The sequence below is a fragment of the Gavia stellata genome, chromosome 23 (genome assembly GCF_030936135.1).
Source record: "Gavia stellata isolate bGavSte3 chromosome 23, bGavSte3.hap2, whole genome shotgun sequence".
In the NCBI taxonomy this organism is placed as follows: Eukaryota; Metazoa; Chordata; class Aves; order Gaviiformes; family Gaviidae; genus Gavia; species Gavia stellata.
Window position 1 is genome coordinate 4,917,605 of NC_082616.1, and position 23,208 is coordinate 4,940,812.

General features: G+C 40.2%; 1 protein-coding gene across 4 annotated transcripts in view; it reads right to left on the minus strand.

Moving 5' to 3' along the window:
* Window positions 1–23,208, minus strand: part of MACROD2 (mono-ADP ribosylhydrolase 2) — an 884,404-nt gene that overhangs the window by 62,866 nt on the left and 798,330 nt on the right. For 2 of the 4 annotated variants that reach the window (XM_059828569.1, XM_059828570.1), the window contains exons 9-11: window positions 22,722–22,803; window positions 8,646–8,687; window positions 1,198–1,278 (exon numbers count right to left, since the gene is read on the minus strand). In XM_059828569.1, the coding sequence (XP_059684552.1) occupies window positions 1,198–1,278; window positions 8,646–8,687; window positions 22,722–22,803 (205 nt within the window). Of the gene's footprint in view, window positions 1–1,197; window positions 1,282–8,645; window positions 8,688–22,721; window positions 22,804–23,208 lie in introns of all 4 variants that reach the window. The other 2 variants (XM_059828568.1, XM_059828567.1) reach the window with 1 other exon arrangement.

The following is a 23,208-nucleotide window of genomic DNA, read 5'->3' on the forward strand; positions in this document are numbered from 1 at the left end:
ATTTTAATTTCAGCTGGGTTTAGTGCAGCATAAAAGGAAAGAAGACCAGTCAGGATGAGATTTCTTGGGTCCTCCCACACCTTCCAGGCGATGACAGCTATTGCTTTAAGTACTTGCCATTAACAACCAGTCACAATGTTAGTGACAGGATGTTACTAGCAGTTACTTAAAGTGATAGATGTTAACATTTTTCTGCTCTTTATGACTCACGCTATACCCCAGTCAGAATATTTTAGGAGCTGAATGCACACTGCTGGGTCAAAACAATGAAGATCGTGGAGCCACTGGTTGAGGTGCGGAATGAGACGTGTCATTTGAGAAACATTAGGTCAAAGAGAATCCATGATAAGGAACTGTCATGGATTAAAGATTAGGGTTCATCCTTTTAACTATTTCACATAAGGGGAATTCTCCAGCGTTGGGGCATTTTGCTCTTCCACACATACAAGAATGTGAAACCCCGCACTCTGAAAGTAAGTCTCTGATGTTAACATCTTTTAACAACTCTCCCAATGAGATACAGATTAAGAAAAGATACACTGATCCAATTTTAGAACAACACAGACCACATTTACCTCTGAACACATGGACAAGCTGCCCTGTGAAGACTCAAGTGCAGGAAAGCACTCTTAGAGGAACACCACTATAGGTATAATGTTAAGCACCTGTGACTTCTGACCAAGGGTAGATGTAATGCACTGCATAAGGTCTAAAGCCATAAACACCGTAACCGGAGTGGAAAAGGATACAGCAAAAAAGCAAAAATTTCTTGTAGAAAAGGAAAGCAAGGATTTTATTGCTCCGTGTTTTGCAGCAGGTAGCTGATTTATCTGGCCAACTTAACCAACCAGACTATGACCCAAGCCCTGCACAACATGCATTACATTTTGTATTATTAATTACGTAAAGTCAGAACAGGTTAGAGATAAAACAGCAACAATTTCTTATTACGTATCAGCAATAATCAGTAGCCCATCACATAGAAATAGCATTTGTAATTCTGATTCTACCTTGAGATGAAATACTCTTCAGAAGTATTACAATCTCATGATCTAGGCCAAAAGGAACTTTCCAAATGTGTGAGAACAACATTCTTAAATGAACATTTTCCAGTTCTTTCCCAAGAATTCAGAGTAAATCTTTCCCCCCAAAATGCAAAATTGATAAATAGCTCTGAAAAGCTGTCAGACCACCTACCTTCAGCATCATCTTGCAGGTCCTCAGGCTGCTCTGCTTTGCTCTTTGTGGGAGATGGAGGCTGGCCTTTTTGTTCCAATCCTTCTTTAAACATAAAAAAAATTTACATGTATTATTTTGAAATTGTTCTGCTGTATCAAATATTACTATGTATGATACCACAGCTGTGAGGACATTTTATCTCAGCACTCCATTCGGTACCCGATGCCTATCTTTCTATTATTAAAATTAATTACTGCATCATCTGTTCTAAAAGTCATAATAGGTATCTTTCAGCTTGGACTGGACTTTCCCTAACATTCACATGAGAGCAGTGAAGAAAGCTCATACTAAAATAATGTACTTCTTCACAAGCTCTTAATCTCTTCAGAAATAAAAAATTCATAATGTTTTAATTTGTAGTTTTTAACATAATATATATTATACTGCATTATGGAACTGTGGAGAAATAATCTGAATGGAATGATTTTTCTCTCTCAGCTCAATTCTCCATTCAGTGTTATAACACAGTAGCAAATGAATATTGACTGAAATTAGTACTGAAATGAAAGGTAGGGAAGCAAGTTTGATTGTGAAGTAAAGGTAAGGACATGAAAGCTTTACGAGATAGAAATGTTCTGGGTGAAAAAATCCATCCAATCTTTTAGCCAGAAAGCAACAGGAAGATGGAGGAAAAGGAAAACCTCCTAAGTAAAATAATTTACTGAGGCCAGTTAAGTTTAAGACCTCCCCTATTTGTAGGGACTGAAGTTCACAGTGTTTAATATCAGTTGGTTAAACTTAAGAAATCATGAACTTTTTCTACAACATTTTCAAAATATCCTGTCATCTTAACATAAAGGATGAAATTACTGTTTGTTTGCTATGATAGACCTCAAGGCACAAACTGGTAGCACAGAAACCCTGTTAGTACAAAAAGGAGGCCAAGCTGGAAATTAATCATAAAAGGTATTTGTAAATTAAGACATTTAATGAAAGCAGGTTCACTAATTAAAACATTCTTCAAACATTGTTGTTTAACCACAAAAGCAGAGAATGGCAGACAATTAAAACTCAATTCATTGCACCTATTGAATCTATTCAACCGTGATGGGAAAATGACTTTCTGTCACTTAACTTTCCATCAAACCTCTCGATTCCCTGTGGCCAACTGAGGGCTTAGGTGAAGGAGAAGCCTAAAGAAAACATACTTTCATGCGTGCTGGAAAGAAACCTTGACCGCTTGTAACGAGGAAACTCAGGAAGACATGTGCCCTTGCTTAATTTACCCCTATTGGGTGCTGTGAGAAAATAAGAATCATGGTATTACCTCAAACTGATTAGCTAATTAGCAATTGGGAAAAAAGCTATCTACGTGTGTATTATAAATTGCTTAAGTGTTCTGAAAACTCCCGTCTCTTCTGCTGTCATACATACCCCACACAATCATCTACTCTGTATGTTGCTGGATTTTTAAAAAGCTCTCGGCAATCAGATGCCCAGTTGTCATAAAGGACTTGGCTTTGCTAAGAGCTGTAGGTACTATCCTTTCTCTTCTACCCTTCCACAACTACATATATCTACAACCAAAATGCTGAAAGTTTCCAAACAGGAAGTATGAAGAAGTAAGTGAGGATGTGGGAAGGGAACTTGCAGGGTCAAGGGAATATTGCGTTTGTTCAAGAGACAAAAAGGGAGAGAATTGTTGGCTTTGCATGGAGCCCAGGAAACTCAGAAACATTCCCTGCCTGCCCCCTTGGGAAACTGGTTATTCTACTGTACTTACATCCAAAAAAAAAAAAAAAAAAAAGCCACAGATTGGGAAACTGGCAGGGATTTACATGAAGCAACAGCTCAAAATGTCAACAAAAATTCCAAAATGGAGATCTGTGAGTCATCAAATTCCATCTCACTTGCTTAATTTTAAGGAATGAGCATTACCCAGAAAAGTCAAACTGAATATTGTTCTTAAAAATTTCCTCTAGAATGGAAGTTCTGTTTCATTATAGAATTGCACATAGTTCAGAGCATGAAGGGCCCTTAGCAATCAGTAAATAAAGCTAGTTACTGCAAAGTAGGGCATGCTTTGAGGTTTGGCTTGGTATCAGGAGGTAGCTTTCCCAACAGCACTTAACATAGCACATGTCGTGCGTCATGTCATCACATTTGCTCATCTGAGCTTGAAATTCAAATATAATATTTTGAGGAAAACAAGAGTTTTCGAGTGCTAAGATGAATGTATTTCTGGAGCAGTGAGAACGTAGGAGTAACCACAAGAAATACTGTGGGGAAAAATCAAGGCAAAAACTGCCAAATAAAGACACACTTTGTCAACCCTTTAAAGGGGTTACTCAAGAGCAATGGTGATAGAGCTCCACAAGAACTTCAATACAAAAGAGAGATCCTGAAAATAACCAGGCTTTTCAAGACTGATTCCTGCCAACACTCTCCCATTCTTTTAAAAAATAACTTGAATATTTATAGTGGACCATATCGACGTACGTCTTCTTCGGTTCTAATGACACTCTGAACTACCTGCTACGTCGCCTTTTTTTGGTTGACAATGATTCACATGAGGGGACCGAATCAATAGGAGTGTTTCAATCAACACTCACCCCTCTAGTGACAAATTTTATCCTCTAACCAATCTGCAAGGCTTCCTCCAGTCCCACAAGACAAATGTCAATCAAGTTTAAGTGCAAATGTCCAGCCAGGTCCTTCAAGAGTATCTGAATACATTAGATAATATAACCAACACCTTAACTGACAGCACAAAGACGGAGAGGGAGGAGGCTTACATTCAGAGAAGTCAGAACTGTTACTATCTCAAAAGAAATTATCTTTTTGCACTCTGTAAAGAACCTTAAAATGCTCACAAAAGGATGTAGAGGCACTGCCCCAGGAGAACAAGATTTCAATCACAATTTCACTGCTTTTTAGCAGTTTCTCCTTATTCCAGAGCCAGAAAAGGATTTGTGCAGGCTTCGAAACAATGTCTTTTTATTATGGTCAAAATACAACTCTTAACCCTTTCTGCTCTCCAGCAGTATGTCTGTCTTTCAGAATAGTTAGCCAAATATTACAGAAACTTTGCCTGCAAATTTCTTTTTAAAAACAGCACACCTAGACAGGTGTCTGAACTGATCGTACTAAAAGCTTTTCTAATCGTGATCATCTGTGCATAAAAGTTTCTGAGCTCTAACACTGGGAGAAATTATTCTTCTTTATAGGCTAATTCAGAGGGTCAACAACCCATTTAAATCTCACAGTCTGTCTCCAAATAAGCTGTTCCCCAAATCCCTCAAAACTTCCAAATCTCCCTGGTTACAAGTGATTGCTATTTTCATCTCAGAAAAAAAAGAGAAAGTCTCCCTCCAAAAAAAAGTATCCAAGTATAAGAGTGGGCACACAGTGGAACATACAAAGAAATTCTATATTTATACAGCATTGTTTATACGAGGGCTTCCCTTGTTAGTGTGAATGAGATCCGTCGTCCTGCCATTCTAGCTGGTTGTGGCTTCTGAGGCAATGAATAGGTGGTGCATTAGGATGCTCAGGATAGAAACAGGATAACCAGCAGGGCATTTATTACGAACAACAGTTAGATGGGAACTGAGAGACAGTAGTGTGGCAACACTCATACAGGTGAGGTCAAAAGGTTTTGGTAGGTGGTGGAGAGTGAAGCTGACCAGGTTGAGGGAGAATACAGATTCAGAACTGAACTTCTTTTCTACGTGTTTCAGGTTTTTTGGTTTTGGGGGGTTTTTTTTGGTTTTTTGGGGTTTTTTTTGTGTGGTGTTTTTTTTTTTTTTTTTTGAATGGTAAGAGAACTAACTTATGTCAGTGCATAATAATGCGATACTATTGTGTAGGAATCTGGACCGTGCTTCTCACAATAGCACGTGCTTCTATAATTCCCACATGCAATCACTGCAATTACGGCAGTATTAGGGCTTATTTTGCACGCTTCTGTGCGTGGATATGTGAATCTACGGGTATAAAAGCAAAGTCCTTCAGAAGTTAAAGTTTAGAATAATCTTCCCTTAATGGAGCTTAAAACATTAAGCATCATGACTCTGCAGTGTTAAATCACTGAAGTTAAAGGTAGACAAGACTTTTAGGTCATCTGGTCCTTCTCTTTGCTTATGCAGGAAATCATTCACAAAGGAAAGCTGAGATGTAGAACTGCACAGGTCTGTACCCGCTATTACTCTATCTGCCCTTTTGACTCAAGCCATTCTAACAGCAAACTGTATGACATACAATAACACCAAAGCGCTTCGAATTAAATGGTGCTGTTAAGTCAGCAGCTGCTACAAGATACAGCATCCAGAATAACAAACCGATGGGTTAAAATCCCGTGAGTCAAACACCATTAAAAGAGTGGTCTTGAGTGTGTGTATTTAATAAGACTAGGTTATTTTTATTTTTAAATGTTTTTCTTATTCTGGTACATCCAATATATACAGTGACGTTATGTGATTCACTCGCTAAAATGATCATTCATGCTTGTTGATTTTATAGCATTAATGTAGGTATTAATGGCCATTATCTGGCAGATGTAATTAAGATATTTCCTTTTTTATTTTGAGAAGAAATCACAGAAAGAAAGGTCTTTCTGCCTGTAATGAGTTATTTGCACTTCAGGGAGGCAGAAACACAAGACAGATTACTTTCATAATGTATCCATCACTCAATAACACACACATTTGGTCATCTGTTATTCCTTACTCCCAGTTAATTCTCTAGCTGTTCTCAAGGCTTAATCTGGCATGCGCTGAAGTCAATGGACATATTCCCACTGACTTCAGCTGACACCAGAGCAGGATCAGGATTTTTTCCTCTAATTCTTGCCACCAGGTTTAAATTAGGACCGATTCTGTAACCTCCACCTCATTCTGCTACATTCTTCAAATGGAAATTGGTACAGATACCATGAGTCTACATCTTATTTGTGTCCCTGTACTTCTCCGTGTTTTCTCTTGGTTTGATATCGGCCCTCAGAAACACCTAGCCAATAGGAACCTGGAGGCACAGGAATTTAGGTGAAATTTAGAATATTTGAATCTTTGCCAAAGGTCCTACACATGTGTGTAGTCTGCAACATATGCTCTCCAGGAGTCCAACATTTCTTTTTTCTTTTTTTCCTTAAGCACAGGAATTGGAGCAATAACCCCAAAGCAGATTGGATATAGACAGCTCAAAAAACTAGGGTCATCAATATTGGTGCCAACTGCTGACTCCATCTGCTGGAGTCATGACCCATGAAGTCAAGTGGAATGAAGAATGATTATTCAATTAGTATTTTGAAGTGGTGACTAGAAGTCGCTACTCTATTTTTCTCTTAGAACAGTAAAAAGCAGGTATCCTTCAAACTGATAAAAATCTGAGTATAAAAATGAAAACTCTCCTCAATGCAGAAACTATGTATGTATTTATAGTTCCTGCAAATGCATCCTACAATCGTTAAAAAGTCCATACACAAATAGGTCAAAAGGGCATAACTTCTGTATATCTGCCCCACTACTGGGGTAGATATACAAAAGATGCTTCTCTTTATCCATGTAGCTGTTGATTGCTGACAATCAATGCACTGATTCCCAAAATAGCTCCAAGGGATAAAGAAATAACCAAGTACCTGCTGTTGAAGCTCATAGCACCCTACAGGCAAACCTGTGAGGGAAGCTATGATCTCATATGCACAAAGAAACAGACAGGTAGGGAAATAGCTTAATTTAGTCATAATTTCCCAGAGCAGCTATGTAGCTTCACCTAAATTAATAAAGCTATGAAGGATACAAAGCAAGAAAGAAGAGACCGGCAATTAAGTGGAAATGTACTTCCTTTTAATTCTAATTTAAAATGCTTAAAAAAAAATCAATGTAATTTGCATAATCTCCATAAAAGCAACAAGACAAAAAATGCAAAATAATTCGGCTTATAAAAGTATACAAGCCATGATAACTGTAAAAAATGAAATTGGAAGTGTTAGATGAATACTGCAAATTCAACTGTAGGATAATCTTTGGCAAATGTTTGTTGTATAATGACGGTCTTTATTTTTCTACTTTTATGTATGTGTGTACAACTATATCAATCACACTAATTGTATTAAAATTTCTAAAAGTTCCTATCCAGTAATCCTGACACCAAAATGTAATTATAATTATATGTAATAAAATCAACAGGCCAGAACAGCCATAAAAGAATGTGCTAATCCATCAGTGTAACACATATCTATCTGTGTATATCCATGTTTTCACATCTATGCATATATACCATTCTTCAAGTATTTCTAATTTCTAAGCTAATTAACTGGTGGCATAAATCATCATAATCCATTTGTCTTTAGGATAATCTTGCAAATTTCAGCAGCCAACATACTGCTTCAAAAGCTTATACCTCTGTTTTCTGGTTGGTATATATCTGCCTTTCTCCCTGTGGGTCTCCCTTCTGATCCCGTACCTCTTTGCAAAGAGAAGAACTGGAAGTTCCTGCACAGTCACTGGGCTACAACAGGATCAGGGTCACAGAGCCCTGGGGGACAGCGCACATGCCTGGTGCACTGTCACAGATGGGTGCTATCTGGCTAGCAAGGAGAGGCAGAGAAGAAGAGTAGGGGGAGCTACGCTGCAAATAAAAGGCGGTCCTTCTTCCCTGCACAGAATTCTCTTACGGAACAGGAGACGTCCACTGAGAACCTGTAGATGAAGGTCAGCAGGGAAAGTAACACAGGGTGCTGTGGTGGAAGCCTGTTACAAAAAGCCTGGTCAAGAAGATTAAGTGGATGAAGCTCTCTACAAAAAACTAGCAGAAGTCTTCTGACTGGAAGCTTCTGTCCTCACGGGAGATATCTAATCCTCTGCCCTCTCCTTTTCTTGTTCCTCAGGCCTTTCTTTCCTTTATACCTATCCATCATTTCCATTTCAAGTCTATCCACATCCACAAATCCTAAACATTGACACTTCTTTTAAACAGCAAACTAGGAGGACCAGGAAAAAAGTCCTCTGAAATATTGCCCGATCAAGTTCAACGTATTTAAGAGTTTGCAGGAGAATTTTTCTACCGTTTTCATTGCAAATAAATCATGGCCACTAATCAGAATTGCAAATGACTCAAGAATCGCTGTATCCACACCTTTTTACAGACAAAGAGACTGCAGAATTTTAATTATTTCCCATTCATGTTCAAACTAGTTATTAATAAAAAAGCAACTGAGTACCACCCAGAGGCTCATAGCAGATGATGACATTAAAAAGGTAGTGTCAGACATTCTTACCGTGTACTATTTATTACCAGGGATGGTTTACCCTATGGTATGTTAAAAACCAGAGATGACTGTTGTAACATTGGCGATAAACGATTGGCACTGCTTATCACAACCAAGGCAAATAGTTTCAAGAATTCTTTCAGTTTGGTTGATGCTTTGGAGAAGTGATATGTTTTAGTGTAAATTATTGTTTACTCACCTGTCTCTTCACTCAGCTCAGTCCCTTCTTCATTAGCATCATCTGTCAAAAAAATTGAAAGAAAATGATTAATAAGAATACCAGGAAACATCTAAAATGAAATATTCCATGTTTCAAATTGTCCATATCTTGGTTTGCCTCCTCTCATTTAACATTTTGCAGTGAGATCTGGAGGTGGATAGGAAAACAAGCATTTGATACCAGACTGTTACTACCAGATAGAAGAAATACAGGGAATAAAGACAGGGAATAAAATTCTGCATAATTTACACAATTCTGCAAATTATGACTTGTATAAAATGAAACTGCATTCTCTTTTCTAGCAGAGTTTTTTGTTTACTTGTCAAGTTTCAGTTTGCTTTGTTTCCCGGGAACAGCTGGCTATGTTAAGGAGAGAACTAGTTATCCAGAAATCATACCGCATAAAGAAGCTACTATAAATTTGCCAGACAGGACTTTGGCTTAAGACCAAACTTGGGCTAGCCAGGAATTGAACACCTGTAATTATTAAGAATATATATGAAGAATGTAGATTCCTTTTGCAAAAGGCTGCATTTTGGTAACAAAGGAATTTCTTACCGCAAGTTGTTTTGATGAGGAAAAAAAATAATTATTAGCCTTAGTTAACATCTAGGTAATTCAATGTTCCAGAGCCTTTATCATCTAATGGAGAGCTCACTGACCACAGAAGTTTAATATCAACTATATTCCTCATTCATATAGACTCCATTCATACACTTTTAAATGGACTTGGGCACGTGCAAATTCTGTAGCAAGCCTACAATTTCTGTCTAAAGCTTAACATCTTTCAAACTTGCATACGTGCATATTATGACCACCACTTGAACCCAAAGGAGTTTTACAATACTATGATCAATGGTAATGGACATTAACAGTAGTATTTAGTTCCTAATTTACAGGGTCAGATCTTTACACTATAAACTCCGCTGAGATCCAATGCTGTGACACACGCTGAGGGTTAAGCTCTGCTTTCACCAAGATTTGGAGCCTGAAATGTTATTTTGAGTAGCATGAGAACAGAACAATTTGTTAATAATAGAGGCCTCCACTGGGAATTATGTTTGCTATAAGCATTAAAATCATGAGCGTAAGAATTTTCATGGATGCTTGTGAACGTATAGTAGATGGATCTATATCCATCCTTCTCCCCATTCCATCTCATTCAGACATGATCTGGAGGGCAGGACTTTCAGAAGCCACTAAACGACAACAGGTTACGTTTCGCATGAGTACGCTTTAGTCCAGCCCAAGGGATCAGGACTGGAAAAAGTCACTGCACATTTTGCTTCCTTTCTCCTGCAAACAATCGTTTTGGAGGTCAAAAAGGCACATGGACCCCTACTGTACAAATATAAATTTATACACAGAAACTTTAAGGAGCTTTGACAAGTAATTTTTGAGATAAGAAAATGAAAAATCTTGTTAAAGCCAATGGGAATTCTGTCATTGACTTCAACAGAGCCAGGATATTCAACTGGAGTCCTGACATTTTTCAACAAACCTCTCAGAACACATTTGGTTAACACAGAGATTATTAATTATTCAGTTTCCAATAACATGTTCTTTCCATGGAAGTGTTTATAATGAAACCAGCATGATAAAATTTCAAATTAATCTAAGACTTGACACTAAATCAGCAGAATATAATATCTTAACATACATATATCACCTGGTCTTCTGCGGAAGCTCTTAGAGTTCTGTAAGTGACCTGGAATACAAAATTCCCAAAGCAACAGAATAGCTTCTAAGCTGGTGATAATGGACACAGATAAGAAATCTGATGTTATTAAAAAGTAGTGAAGTCATTATGCAATATAATTATGAAGAGGCAAAGACTGCTTTTGCGAACTGCTTGTGAATTAAAGGCTGTTTTTTCTGGGAAAAGGAACCTAAGCCTCACTGAAAAGAAGTGAAGTCCTTACGTCACTTCTGAAAACGGGAGTTGGGCTCCCAACCGCTTGGTGATGTGATCTCTAGGTCATTGTGGTGCCTTTGAAACTTCTACTCCAATCGAGATCTGAATCTGAGTTTCACTTTGGCACACAGAACCCCCCCAGTCACTTCATGTGTCTATAATTCTTACTCTCACACTATTAATGCATCAGGTGGAAGTGCTTCCCCGTCAAATATAAAGCGGTTTCTTTCACTGACCTTGGTGTGGCTGGCTGAAGTGATAAACACCACGTTTAGTTGCCAGAGCTTTGTGCCAAAACCAATTATTTGAGATAAAAACCAGTGTTTTAGAAATCTATATCCGAAATTCATTCACTTTCCCCCCAAAAGAATAATATTACATGCAGTTTCTTGATTGCTTTTGCTTCTTTAGAACCAGTAAGTAAAAATATTTTTTACTAAAGCTCTACATGCCTAACATAAAGCAAAATCAATGCCAAGATTGCTGTAAATTAGATTTGTAATAGTTTTTTGGGGTTTTTTTTGTGGTCCCTATACATTTTTTTACCCCATCTAGAGGAAGCCTTCTAGAGGTTTGCTTTGGTTTGAACTATGCACCACAGACAGTCAATCCCAAAGCAAAATTGAGTAAAACCACAGAAGAACACCCAAGGGTGAATTTTTGACACCAATAAACATTTCCTGAACAACATATCGTCAATATTTCTCGCCCAAACTCCCCCATTTGAAAGACCAGAGGTGACGTCCTCTGTAACCCTCACCCCTACTCAAGAGCTGTTGAAAAATAATTGACCAGGAAAACATGCTATAGTGTGTGCACACATGTACCCACTCTTAGTTACTCTTTTGTCCGGCGAAGCAGAACAGCGACCTTTCATGCTGCTTCCCCATTAAAGCCCTGGATTCTGGAAGCTCTACCAAGATGAGCTTGCTGGAAAAGGAATGACTGACCTTGCAGCCTGGAGTGAGAGGAAAACTGACAGTGATCCCCTGCGAGGGTCAGCCCACCCCCAAGAGAACTCACATCAGTATTTAGAAGGCTTAGGTTACAAGGAAGCTATCTAATCCAAAATGTGTCATATGGCTGAGAGCGCAAAATTTTCCAGCTTATAAATTGGGCTATAGTATATAAAATTAAGGTATTAGATGAGTGATGTATGGGAGAACAGTTTCCAGTCAAGTATAAAATAATTTACAGTTGACAGTCAACCTATGATTGAAACTCTTCCTCTAACTCTCATGCTATCTGGGGTAACTACATCTCTAAAGATCACAGACCTTTGCATTTGGGAGCAAGTTGCTCAGAGCATACACATAAGTCACAGGCTTGCTGGTAGAGTCATGTACCAAGTGATGCCTGTTACTCTTTCGTTCCCCTCTCCCTTGTTACCTGCTGAGCTCTGTGAAACAGAATAATTGCACCATACCTGCTCTTACTGACACTGGAGAAGAAGATGCCTTCTTCTGTCATATACTTTTTTTTTTCTTTTGCTTTGCTGGTCAGGATCTTTCTCTGTCTCGCCAGTCGTTGCATACAAGCAAACACAAGCCAGATGGCTAAAACCATCAATCTGTGTTAAGATTTATGTTAGGAACAGAGAGGTGAAAGGCTCTAAATACCGCTGCTAATCCCCAAAGCCATTAAACCGCCTCCTCCTTGTTGCTCACACTTCTATTTGCATTCTTCTTCACGTTAGCACGCCGAGAGTCAACGCTATACAAACACCTTTTATTTTTAACTGTGCATGCATTGAAGAGCTCTTACACAAGAGCCAGCTCCCCGCTGCAGGAGGCTGCATTCAGGGCCTGCACCCTGGGCTGCCGCGCTCCCCCAACAGCACTGCGTGCTTCTAGCTCCTCCCTGCCTTCCTCTAACCTTTCCTCAGCTGCCTCGTCTCATCCTTCAGGATTTGTTCCTTTTCTCAGCACTTTCTGCTGTTTCCCGATTTTCAGATATTTCCTTATTTCCAGCCAACCCACGTGTCTCAGTCTGCTCCTCCTTGCAAGTGCGGCTCCACGTACTGAACATAACCACGGGAGGGGCTGGGAGCGCACTGTGGGGCCGGACCAAACTCCCCTCTGCAGCCTGTATATCCACACACTGGCAAACAGAGCAATGAGATGGGCAGAGCTGTACAGGAGGTTGAAGATGGTGATCATACTGCTGATGCGGTATGATAAAAAAAAAAATCAAAACAAAAAAAAACCACCTAAAACCTTTTAGCACTGACAGCTGCAGCCATCCCGCTGAGCTTATTTGCTCTATAAAAACAGCTGAAAAAGTTCCTGCCCTCAAGCATTTGCCTAGCAGGTAATTCATGATTTGCCTGTACAGTTTCCACTACAACAACAGAGGATGTGCGGCACAACAGTCTCACAACATTGTGGAAAACGGATCCCATTTGGGGGCAGTCTCTGCTTACGCAAATGAAAAGCTTCTCGTGTCCAATCTTGGAGTGGGCAGCAGTGTGGGCCATGGCACCCGCTTGATGCAAACTGTCTAAACCATGATAATATCAGGTTAGCAGCAGCTCAAAAGACCACGTGGGTTCTCCCTCTCCGTATTTCTCTCCACCACACTTGTCTTTCCGAAACTTTGTCCCAAAGCGTCACCCACCTATCCATGTAATCACCTTAACCTCCTTAGGAAGCTTTCTAATCATGTGTCTCATGTCTATTTTCAATCCTTAGTAATTTAAAAATCACTTTTTGATTGCTTATGACCCCTGCTGCTACCCAACAGGAGCTTCACCACAGAGTACAGGCTCTCCGTCCATCTCAGCCTAAAAGTCTTGACATTTTTGTAGCATAGTAAACCACAGAAGAACACCCTAGGGTTTGATGAAGCCCAAACATACGCATGAGGCTCACAATAACCTAGGAGCTCATGACCATTTTGGGTTGTTATGATCCTTCCAACTCAGTTCTCCACTGGGACAATACAACAGACTAACCAATAGCACAGAAAAAGGGAACGTTTTCTTTGAGGAAAAGCAGATTTGGAAATCTCTGCCAGATGAGATCAACTAAACCCAGGCCTGACTCTTTTCACATCTACTTGTAAAAAAATTGTATTTTCCATAAAGCTTTCTCTCATCTTCAGTGCTCATAAGAGGAAGAAGAAAAAAAGAAAAAGGTAAACCAAAAAGATCCTTAACAAAAAAGCACATTCTTCTGCTTTGAAAGAAGAAATAGGACTTCTTTTGGTTCTGAACATTTGTATCCTTTAATCATACAATCCTGCATACAGAGCAATAAGCACTATATAAACCTCCACCTGTCACTAAGCAAGTTTAATCAAATTTTTTAGTCTGATTATAAAGAAACTTCCACTGACACACTCTGTACATCCTGGCCTTACTGCAGCACTGGTGCAGATTTTCTTCCCGTGTTGCTTAGTTACACCAGTCCCACAACACCAGAGTCTCACTGAATGTAAAATGTGTTCGTAGCTTTTGAAGCCATATCAAATAAAAATCCTCAGTACCAACCTCCTAAGAAGTTAGGCACTGTTTTTTTTGTCACCACATAGATGGCTTCTTTTATGTACCGTATCACTTGATCTGCTATAAAATACATATACTCATATGAGCCTTAGCTGCATATAAAGCTACGCAGTAGCTGCTGCTCCCACTGCGAGTGAACTGGACAACATTGTTCCAGTGCAGGAAATGGTGCTCACAGCCAGGATCAGATTTGGATTTCTATTTCCCAGATGCTTCTACCTTACACAAAAGGAATGAGGCACTTCTTGGGAAAATATACATCATTTTTTAAAAAAGAACCTATTGCAAAACTTCCTTATTTCCTCCCTGCCCTAAAATACTGAAAACAACTGAGTTTTGTTTACACAAGTGCTAAAGTGGATTTCTCACCCACATGTATGCTAATGCAGCAGTCACACACAAAATGGTACGTTTTGCATGTGGCAACACATTTCTAAATACAAGCTTCTAAGAAAATCTCATCAGTAACCTAAAGCAGAGGGAGTCAAACGAGACAAACACAAATTTAACTGCATCCTTTGCAACTAGAAGCCCTCCAGCACGTGAAGTGATTCAGTGTCAGTGACCAGAGAGGACAGGTTCTTTTTGAGCGTGACACAAAATGCATTGGGAATGCTTTACATGGGATGCCACAATATGCAACACGGCAAGAAGAAAAGATCCCTGATCAAAGATGTATTCACGTAAGGTATTATACAGAAAAAGATTCTGTTTGTTCACCTTCTGGTGCCAGGCATCTGTGTGTGAAGGACTGAGTGCAGAACAGAACAGCAATACATTTCCCTCCCCTACCAGCCTCTCCCTGAGCCTAAGGTTACATGTAGACCGTGGTGATTAATAGCCACTGTTGGACCAGTCCTTTGTTGGTTGAGCTAATCCTCGTTTTAACTATATTTAAGACCTAGAGGCTCCGTGGCACTTCATAGCAAGCGTTCTTATACTCTAACTATGTGTCAGATGAAAAACTACTTCCTTTTGCTTCTTTTCATCCTGACCCATCATTTCCTGGGACACCTTGCACTTCTTGCGTTCCATATTCACCTTTCTAATTTCCGCACTCGTCACCTTCCCTGTGCGCTCCCACTCAGTTAACACATGCAGCAGCCTGGTCCTTGCAACTGCATGACCCCCGTGCCTTCAAGGGCATCCTCATCGCCTGCCACTTCGCTCTTTCACCGCAGTCTATCCAAGTGTCTCCCAGGAGCTGGGGAGCTCAGGGATTTGGAGTGAGTGGACAAATACATAGAAACAGCCATTTCCCCTGACTTCTGGACTGATCGCAGGCTCCATCATCAGTCTTACAAAAGGATACAAAGAAAATGTCTACAAGATGCTATTGGAGCAAAGAAGAGGAGGCTCCACTTAGCAAAGCAAAAGCTCCTGACAACAGCACTGAAGTAGGTTATGGTCCCATCGTCTGTCCATACCCTGCTCCAAGCAGTGCCATTGCTGCTATCAGGAATGAGAAGGCAAACAATTTTCCAGACCATATAGCAGACAGTATCTCAAGCCTCTGTCAAACCATGTACAACCAGAAGATCCAAGCCCCGGGTTTGAGGCGACCAACAGTTGTAATACACAGAAAAAGTCTAGAGCAGCATTCTGTCAGCAGTCAGCCAGGAAATAATTCAGAAGGGATCATACCGGGAAGTTTTATTGTGATTCAAACTGAAGCAGGAAACTGTGCATTAACATTCCATTAGATACTGGAAACCCACTGCCATGTTAGAAGGTGCTAGGAACCTCTCTTGCTCTGTATATCTCTTATGCTGAAAATAGTAGCTGAGCCATCAATTACATACTCTGCCTCCCAAGCACTGCTTCTGAGCTGCCTTTTGTTCATCCTCCTGCACTACAGACCATCCTGAGGACTGAGGCACTGGCAAAAGGGGCTAAGAGAGACAACCCCAATGAGTGGTAGGACCAGCACAGTCATTGCCATGGCAAATGAAGACAAAAAGCTATAGAAAAATTTAGTTTCACAGTTTTACGAACACCTTTAGCTTTTACTTAGCTTGAGATTTTATGAGGTAAGTTGTTTCAGACACATTTTGAAATGGACAGATATTTTAAGCATTATGGCTACATGAAACTTTTGGATTGAGAACAATTTTTACAGCACCCTATTTATGTTGGAGTGTGCTTTATCAGGATCTGCAGGTGCTGTGAGAGAGAACTAGAGCAAAGCCAGCATCCTATTCTGGTGCGCAGGCTCCTCCAGCTCCCCCGTATGGGTAGCGCTTCCTTCAAAGCCTCCGCTACTGAGGGACAAGGAACCATCATGGGAAACAGCGGGGCTGTGCTTCTCCCCAGCTGTTCTGAATTAAGTTCTTCAGCAAAGGGTCTTGCAGAAGCCATCTGAGGATGACATCCTCCAACATAAAGACAGCTCAAAGGGGTGCAGAGAGCATTTCGCACCCATGTGAAATTGTCAGTGTGCCACAGCTTCTCCAAAACCACTGCTGCCTTCCACCCACCAAAATCCTCACTCATCTCTGCCTGAACACAAGACTCCCCCCTAGATTTCCAATCTGGGGTGAACATTAAATGCTGGCATGGAGTCCAGAGCAGGCCAGATGGCTGTGAATGCATAAATAACGAGTGGTGCCCTGCTAGGCTCTCAATGCCTTGATACATAGCCCTGGAAAGGCAAGGGATGCATGGTCATGCACCACCTCATCGCACATTCACCATTTGAAAAGCCAAGCAGGATCTCCAAGTGACAAGTCAAAAGTTTCACAAGCCAGAGAAACCAGAGAGTCCCCTGAGTGCCCCAATACAACAGCAGGGATTGCAGCTCCATCAGAGCTGTGGGATCAGGGAAGCGAGACTCGTTTCGCTCCTTCCAGCAAACAGGCCTGGGTTGCAGGTGATCCTGCCCACAGCCAGGGCACAGGCCAAAGACTGTGACACCACGTCCCAATCGGCTGCTGCTGTGGCCGGTCACTCCGGCTCTGTCCCAGCTTCTGCTCAGCCCCAGACTTGTTCATGTACCCACAGCAGGTGTCTGGGCACAAATTTAGGCTCCCTGTCATCGGCAGGGACCCAGCCCATCCACAGTGCCTCAAAAGCTTTGTGAGGGAAAGCGGTGAAGAATGGGAGATGACAATCTGACTGCCTCTAGTTTAAACCTGTGAAAGCACCAGTGGTTATCAGCTGTGAACATGACAACCTGAAAACTCTGCACAGAGACAGGAAAAGCAGCTGCAACCAAAACCTTCAGGATAGCCCTCACTGATCAGGAGGAGAAGGCCAAAGGGATTTCAAACTCACCCAAATCTTAATCCCTAACGTCCATTTCTGGGGGGCTCCAAATCCCCGTGGCCTTTGCACGCCTGCCCGAACCAGTCAGAAAAAACAGAGCCTCGTGACTTACGAGGCAAATCACTACCCAGGTGAAATCTCAGATAAAGGATATCGGGTACTTCCAGTAAACTGCTTGGCATCTGTCCACATAGTAAAATAAAGCCCATGAAAAATATTTTGTGGAATACATTCAGGTGATGAATTAAGGAAACGAATCGGCTCACGAACACTGCAAATGCAAACAGAGAGGCTAAATTTATCAAATGAATTACCCATTTGATACAGGATTACTTACTAAGGGCTAACTTATGATTCCTTTGCTTACACTGAGGACCGCTTCAGCCCCAGTGAAGTCTGCCATATTAAGTGGAGAGGGCGATGCTTCTCAATACCAGTACAGAAATTACAATCTCTGCTTAAGAGTTCACTCACGTATGAGTGCAGGGATCTGCCTTGTTAATACAAAGCCCTTCATTCAGCCATTTAGACAGTTTCCAATTTGATTCCAAGCCTGGTAGATCTCTAACAATGAATTTCCTCCGTAATTGTAATATATTTGCACATTTATGCACAACTAGGATGCTGTGCATCCTCCTGAAGTAACAGGAGGATTAATATAAGACAGTAGCTCTTATCCATATGCTTTGGGTAGGGGGGACAGTGTTTTCGTTGACCAGGATAAAAGCAGAAAATGCACTAAATGTCATAACCTGGAATAGAGGGGAGAGAAAGTTTTTTCAAGATGAAGCAATTTCTCTCTCTTTTTCTTAAAACCAACTGATATGGTTTAAAAAAAAAATGAACAAGCTCTTAGGCTCAGCATCCTTTCATTAACTCTGAAAGGACACGGAGTCTAAAAGCTTGCATCTTCCATCTATCAATTGGTCTAATAAAAGTGCAAACCTGTCCCCTCTCTAACAATTTTAGTGATGCTTTAGTGAAGTAATTTTGTTACTCTGTTTAAAGTATTAAGAATGTAATGTAACCTTGAATGCTGCAGCTTCACAGTCCCTACCCTTTATAACATTATTTTTGTCTAAAGAACATTTTCAGAAAAAATGACTCCCCTCTCCAATCCACTGATAACAGGTGGTAGATTTAGAAATACTTTCAGCATTACAATTTAAGATAAACCTTTCATAATATACAACAGCCACCATGAAAAATAAGCATTTACCAAAGGTCCTTACAAGATTATTTATCTGACATATTAAATAGCTAGGTATACACAGTATACAGGAGGGAAAATAAAAAGTACCTCTGCCTACAGCTGGCAACTGTTTACACATACTCTTAATTTTACTCCTATGAATGGCATCCTAGAAGTGCGTATCACTGTAAGATAAATGTTGGTAAATCTAGCTTTTCAAGGGGGACTGTTTCTATAGCATTTCCTGGTCAGTCTTATAAATACATATATTTAGGAATAAAAGTAATGCCTAGTATCTAGGCTCCATGTAGAATGGAGAAACAATGAATTCCAAGAGAAAAAATGGTACAAGTATCAGCTCCTTTCCCGGAAAGCTCACTCATAATACTAGTAGCAATGAATGCAGCGACGTAAAAACTACACATCTGAGCCAGAACTGCAGGCAAAGATATTTTATTTGCCTGAAAGATATGTAGGCAAGACATTCTCTCAGATTAAGCAGAGAAGATTTAACAACACAGCTGAAGGGAGAATGGGTGGGCTATCTCATTCCACTAGGAGACAGGACTCAACTGGTAAAAAGAAAAAAACCCCATCACTGTTTGTTGCACCTAATAGGTTAAAACAGTGATCCATCTTAAGCACAGAAGGTTGGTTGTTCTACAGAAACAGTCTTCCACCTTTGCACTTTTTCTACCAGGACACACAAAAACTTCTCAGCAAAACCCCAGAGGTTCAACAGAAAATTCTGCGTGGACCAGGACACTTTACCTTCTAAACCAGGGCTTTTCTGGAGAACCGCTAGGATGAGATCCTAAGTCTGAGTTAACGACTAAGTGGCGCTCCCCCTCGGAGCACGCTGGCTTTGGCTCGGGTTCTGTACAGGCTACTGATTATTGAGATTACATGAGAAATGCTGAGACTGTGACAACTGGTCTGTTACTGAACAGATTTGCTACACTCCTAAGATATGAAATTACTTAGAAGTCTGCCTCTTAGCCCTATATATTTAAAGTTTGCAAATGACAAGGCTCTTGGCAGTTGTCTTAATATCAGTACTATTACTCGACTAATTTCCTTGGCATTCCACTTGCAAAATAGGCCTAATGATATGTTCAACTAATGGAACCATTTCCCTGTATCTATATTCCACTCACTCTAATGCACTGAGGTGTAACTCTAGCTTCATTTCATTATCACTTGACTAGCTCAAGCACTTGGATGTCTTTTTGGATTTATTAATGCACCGGGCTTAAAGTAATAACTATTTATGTATATAACTTCATGAATATATTCTTCTTTCTAAGTATTTTTGTCCACTTCTATTAAAGTAGATATATTTCATAATGTTTCTGAATGTGAGACACACTTTCAGAATGTCTCGATGTTTTTTCTCTAAGCTTACAGTAATATCTCAGTGTTATTCTCTCCTGTGAGTGTTCAGATAGTGTCCTATCAATTCAAATTTAGAGCAAGTCTATCCTTAAAGACTTTCATTTCACTACATTAATAGATTAACTTAAAAACAAAACCAAACCACCAGAGTTTTGGCAATTCCTTCCACAGTCTAAATATCAGGAATTTATTGCCAAAGGTAGAGACAGTTGCTAATTCCTTGACACAGAGCCATGTTGACTAAGTCCTCTGTGCAAGAAACCAGTCCTGCAGAGATGGAATATTCCTACAGTAGCAGCGTCTGCTGATAACTCATCAAAGTCTGCTACGTTAAATGCAGATGGCAATTCACAAGAGACCAGAAAAAAGGAACAAACAGCAGACATGATGGTAATCTGGTGATCACCATCCAGACCTTCAGCTGATGTTCTCACCAGCAGGCTATAGGCAATTTAGGATGGGGCTGACTTCAGGTGACATCTGTTGAAGCGGCAGTACCCTGCAGAAAAGTACCAATTCAAGACGGCAAAGAAAGCCTAAGACTGTACATTAATCGTTAGGCACTCCTCCAGGAGAGAGACCCAGATACTGATGATTTCTCCAGGGACACTAATGGAGAGTCATTTGGGTAGCATGTATCTTTCCTGGCTCCTCACAAGTTGAAGATCTAAGTTACTCCTATAAGGGCATACCAAACATCTGCGGTGATACATTAAAATCAGATCTCCTGAATCACTGACTACTGATCTAACCTCAGGAAATCCTTCACTGAGTCAGGGATAAAGTTTTAGATGTTAAGCTGGTTCCTTCTAAAGCTCCAGCTCACCAGCCAGTAGGTGCTCAGGTCCTTCTGGAAACCAGCATCATTAAGGCATAGCAAAACTGGTATTCAGAATCATTAATTATGAGAAAATTGCAGCGGGGAGCCTATGAAAATGAGTCCCAAGATCTTTTAGCAATCTATACCATGTTGTGGCTGCTCAGACCTAAAACACCTTTCTCTGGACAGCTGGCCGCGTAAGCATTGGATCAACCTTTGCTGCACCTTAGAGGGTCCCCACCACGACCACCTCTCTATGGTCACGTATCAAATTCCCAATTTTAGTTCAAGCAAAAAAAACTGTAAAAACTTTCCATGCATGAGAATAAACATACTTTTAAAACTATGGTATGAGTGATCATCTATATAATGTGGCGTAATGCAATTACAAGTCTTTATACAACATGACACCCAACCACACAGGTTCTCTGTAGACAGGCGTTCAACAAGGTCAGATTTTGAAAACCCCAAAAAAGAAATAAATCTCCCATCTTCCTCTCTTCTCCCCTTTGGGCTTGCCATGCTTCAGCTCTGAAAGCATCTTCTTGTCTCTCAGGCTTTCAAACCCAAGTGAGCTTTACATTTGTAACAACAATACCAGGCTTTAATCCATGACCTTAATGATGAAGGTGAGTATTAATACTCTAATTTGTTGACAAATTGACACTGTAGTCTACTCTCGCTCAATCTGAAGGGCAGGGACAGAGCCAGCAACAGTAGGCAGGGTACTGCCACTTTATCCTGTATGTTGGGGTACACTGCCAAAAAAAATAAAATCGTACCATGAATGGATTAGACATGAATGCCGTCTTTGAAACGCATGTTCAATGTGCTCCAGACAAAAATATTATTAAGCAGTTAGAGACCATTCTATGCTACCTGAATTATTCAATAGGTCTTTAAGTTTCAGCTGCCAATCATTGCAAACTGGAGATTACAAAGTTGTCCACAAAAAGCTTTGTTCTAGCGAGGTGAGACAGAAACACCACAATTTCCATACTACAGCCAAAGCGAAAGGAAAAAAACACTGCGACAACACAGTCCTGTAGAATTAATGGAGGCACACAACACACCAAAGCTCTGCTTCCTTTTACTCAAAGGCCCTTTCCACCAGACAGACAGACAGCGTGGGGATTATTTAAGTGACTGCCGCTTCTGAAATGGGTGATAAAACAAAATACTAAAATCTGGATCTTGTCACATATAGTAGGACTGATGTCATAGAAAACAAAATAAAATGGGAGAAGGTTAGGGTTGATTAAAAAAATGGAACATAGATTTCTAATGATATACCACAAAAATAAATCACAGGCATATGGAGAGGGAAGCGGGATTAACAAATTTACTATCCACCAGGTTTTCTTAAATTCTAGAAAGTAACCTCCCGTGTGAAATGTAAGATGAATGGCTAACATTTCCCAAGTGCTCCGGCGAGAGCCATCTTTCTCCCATTCATTCTTGCACAGGGACAGCTCAAGTTTAAAGTTCTCGTTCAGACGCAGTTGGGCTCTAACCCCTGCGGTATCTTTTCAGACCCAGAGAAACCCTACCAGCATCATTAATGAAAGAGCAAAGCATGTACAAAGTGCATGGAAAAGCAATATACACTAGGAGCTATATACATTAGTGCAAATCATTTTCTTCTCGGAGTCAAGACAGCCGGTGCCATGCACCAGGTTTCAGGAGGAGATACGGATAGAGCAGAGAATGACGAAACTAGCTGTACTGAGCATACAAAAGCAGGCCTTGATTTTGAAAAAGCAGTATCACAAGTAGTTTTACCGGTTCACAAATTTTAAATGTCTGCATTTGTCCAGGATCAGAGCCTCTATGTGCAGCTGATCTTTAAAGAAAGTTCACATTTTAATATTTGGCTTAGGCAGGGAAAGAAGAAAGGATGCCAACTGTTGTCTTTTTGCTGCATCATTTTTTGAAGTCAGATGGCACTCAATTACTATACCTACCTAGAGGGAAAAACTCGCCCATTTTCTTCTTGAAAATTTTGTAGTCAACCTCCAAAAAGACGCAGAAGATGATACGATCCACCTGTAAGAAACAAAATTATTCACAGTGAAATGATCGCAACCATAAACATTGGCAATAATAGCTAATAAAAGCAAAGACACTTTTAAGCCAACATGCTTTTATGCTCCAGGCAAGCAAGAAAACATCATAGGGATGCATGTTTTGACTTTATTGTGCATCTGTGTTGTAATTTATAAAATAACATTTGCAATCACAGCTCACAACTGTATTCTTTGTTAACTGCCTCCTGTTTATGCAAACCACTCTTGAGCATAGTATAAATGACTTTTGGCATTCTAGATGAGTACCGGGATGCAATGTTTGATGGAAGAGTCACATGGGGGGCTTCTAATAAGCATACAAAAGAGTAAATGGGTAAGCAAAGAGCTCTTTTTCCAATCTTTGTCCGACAAACCTATTTGCAAA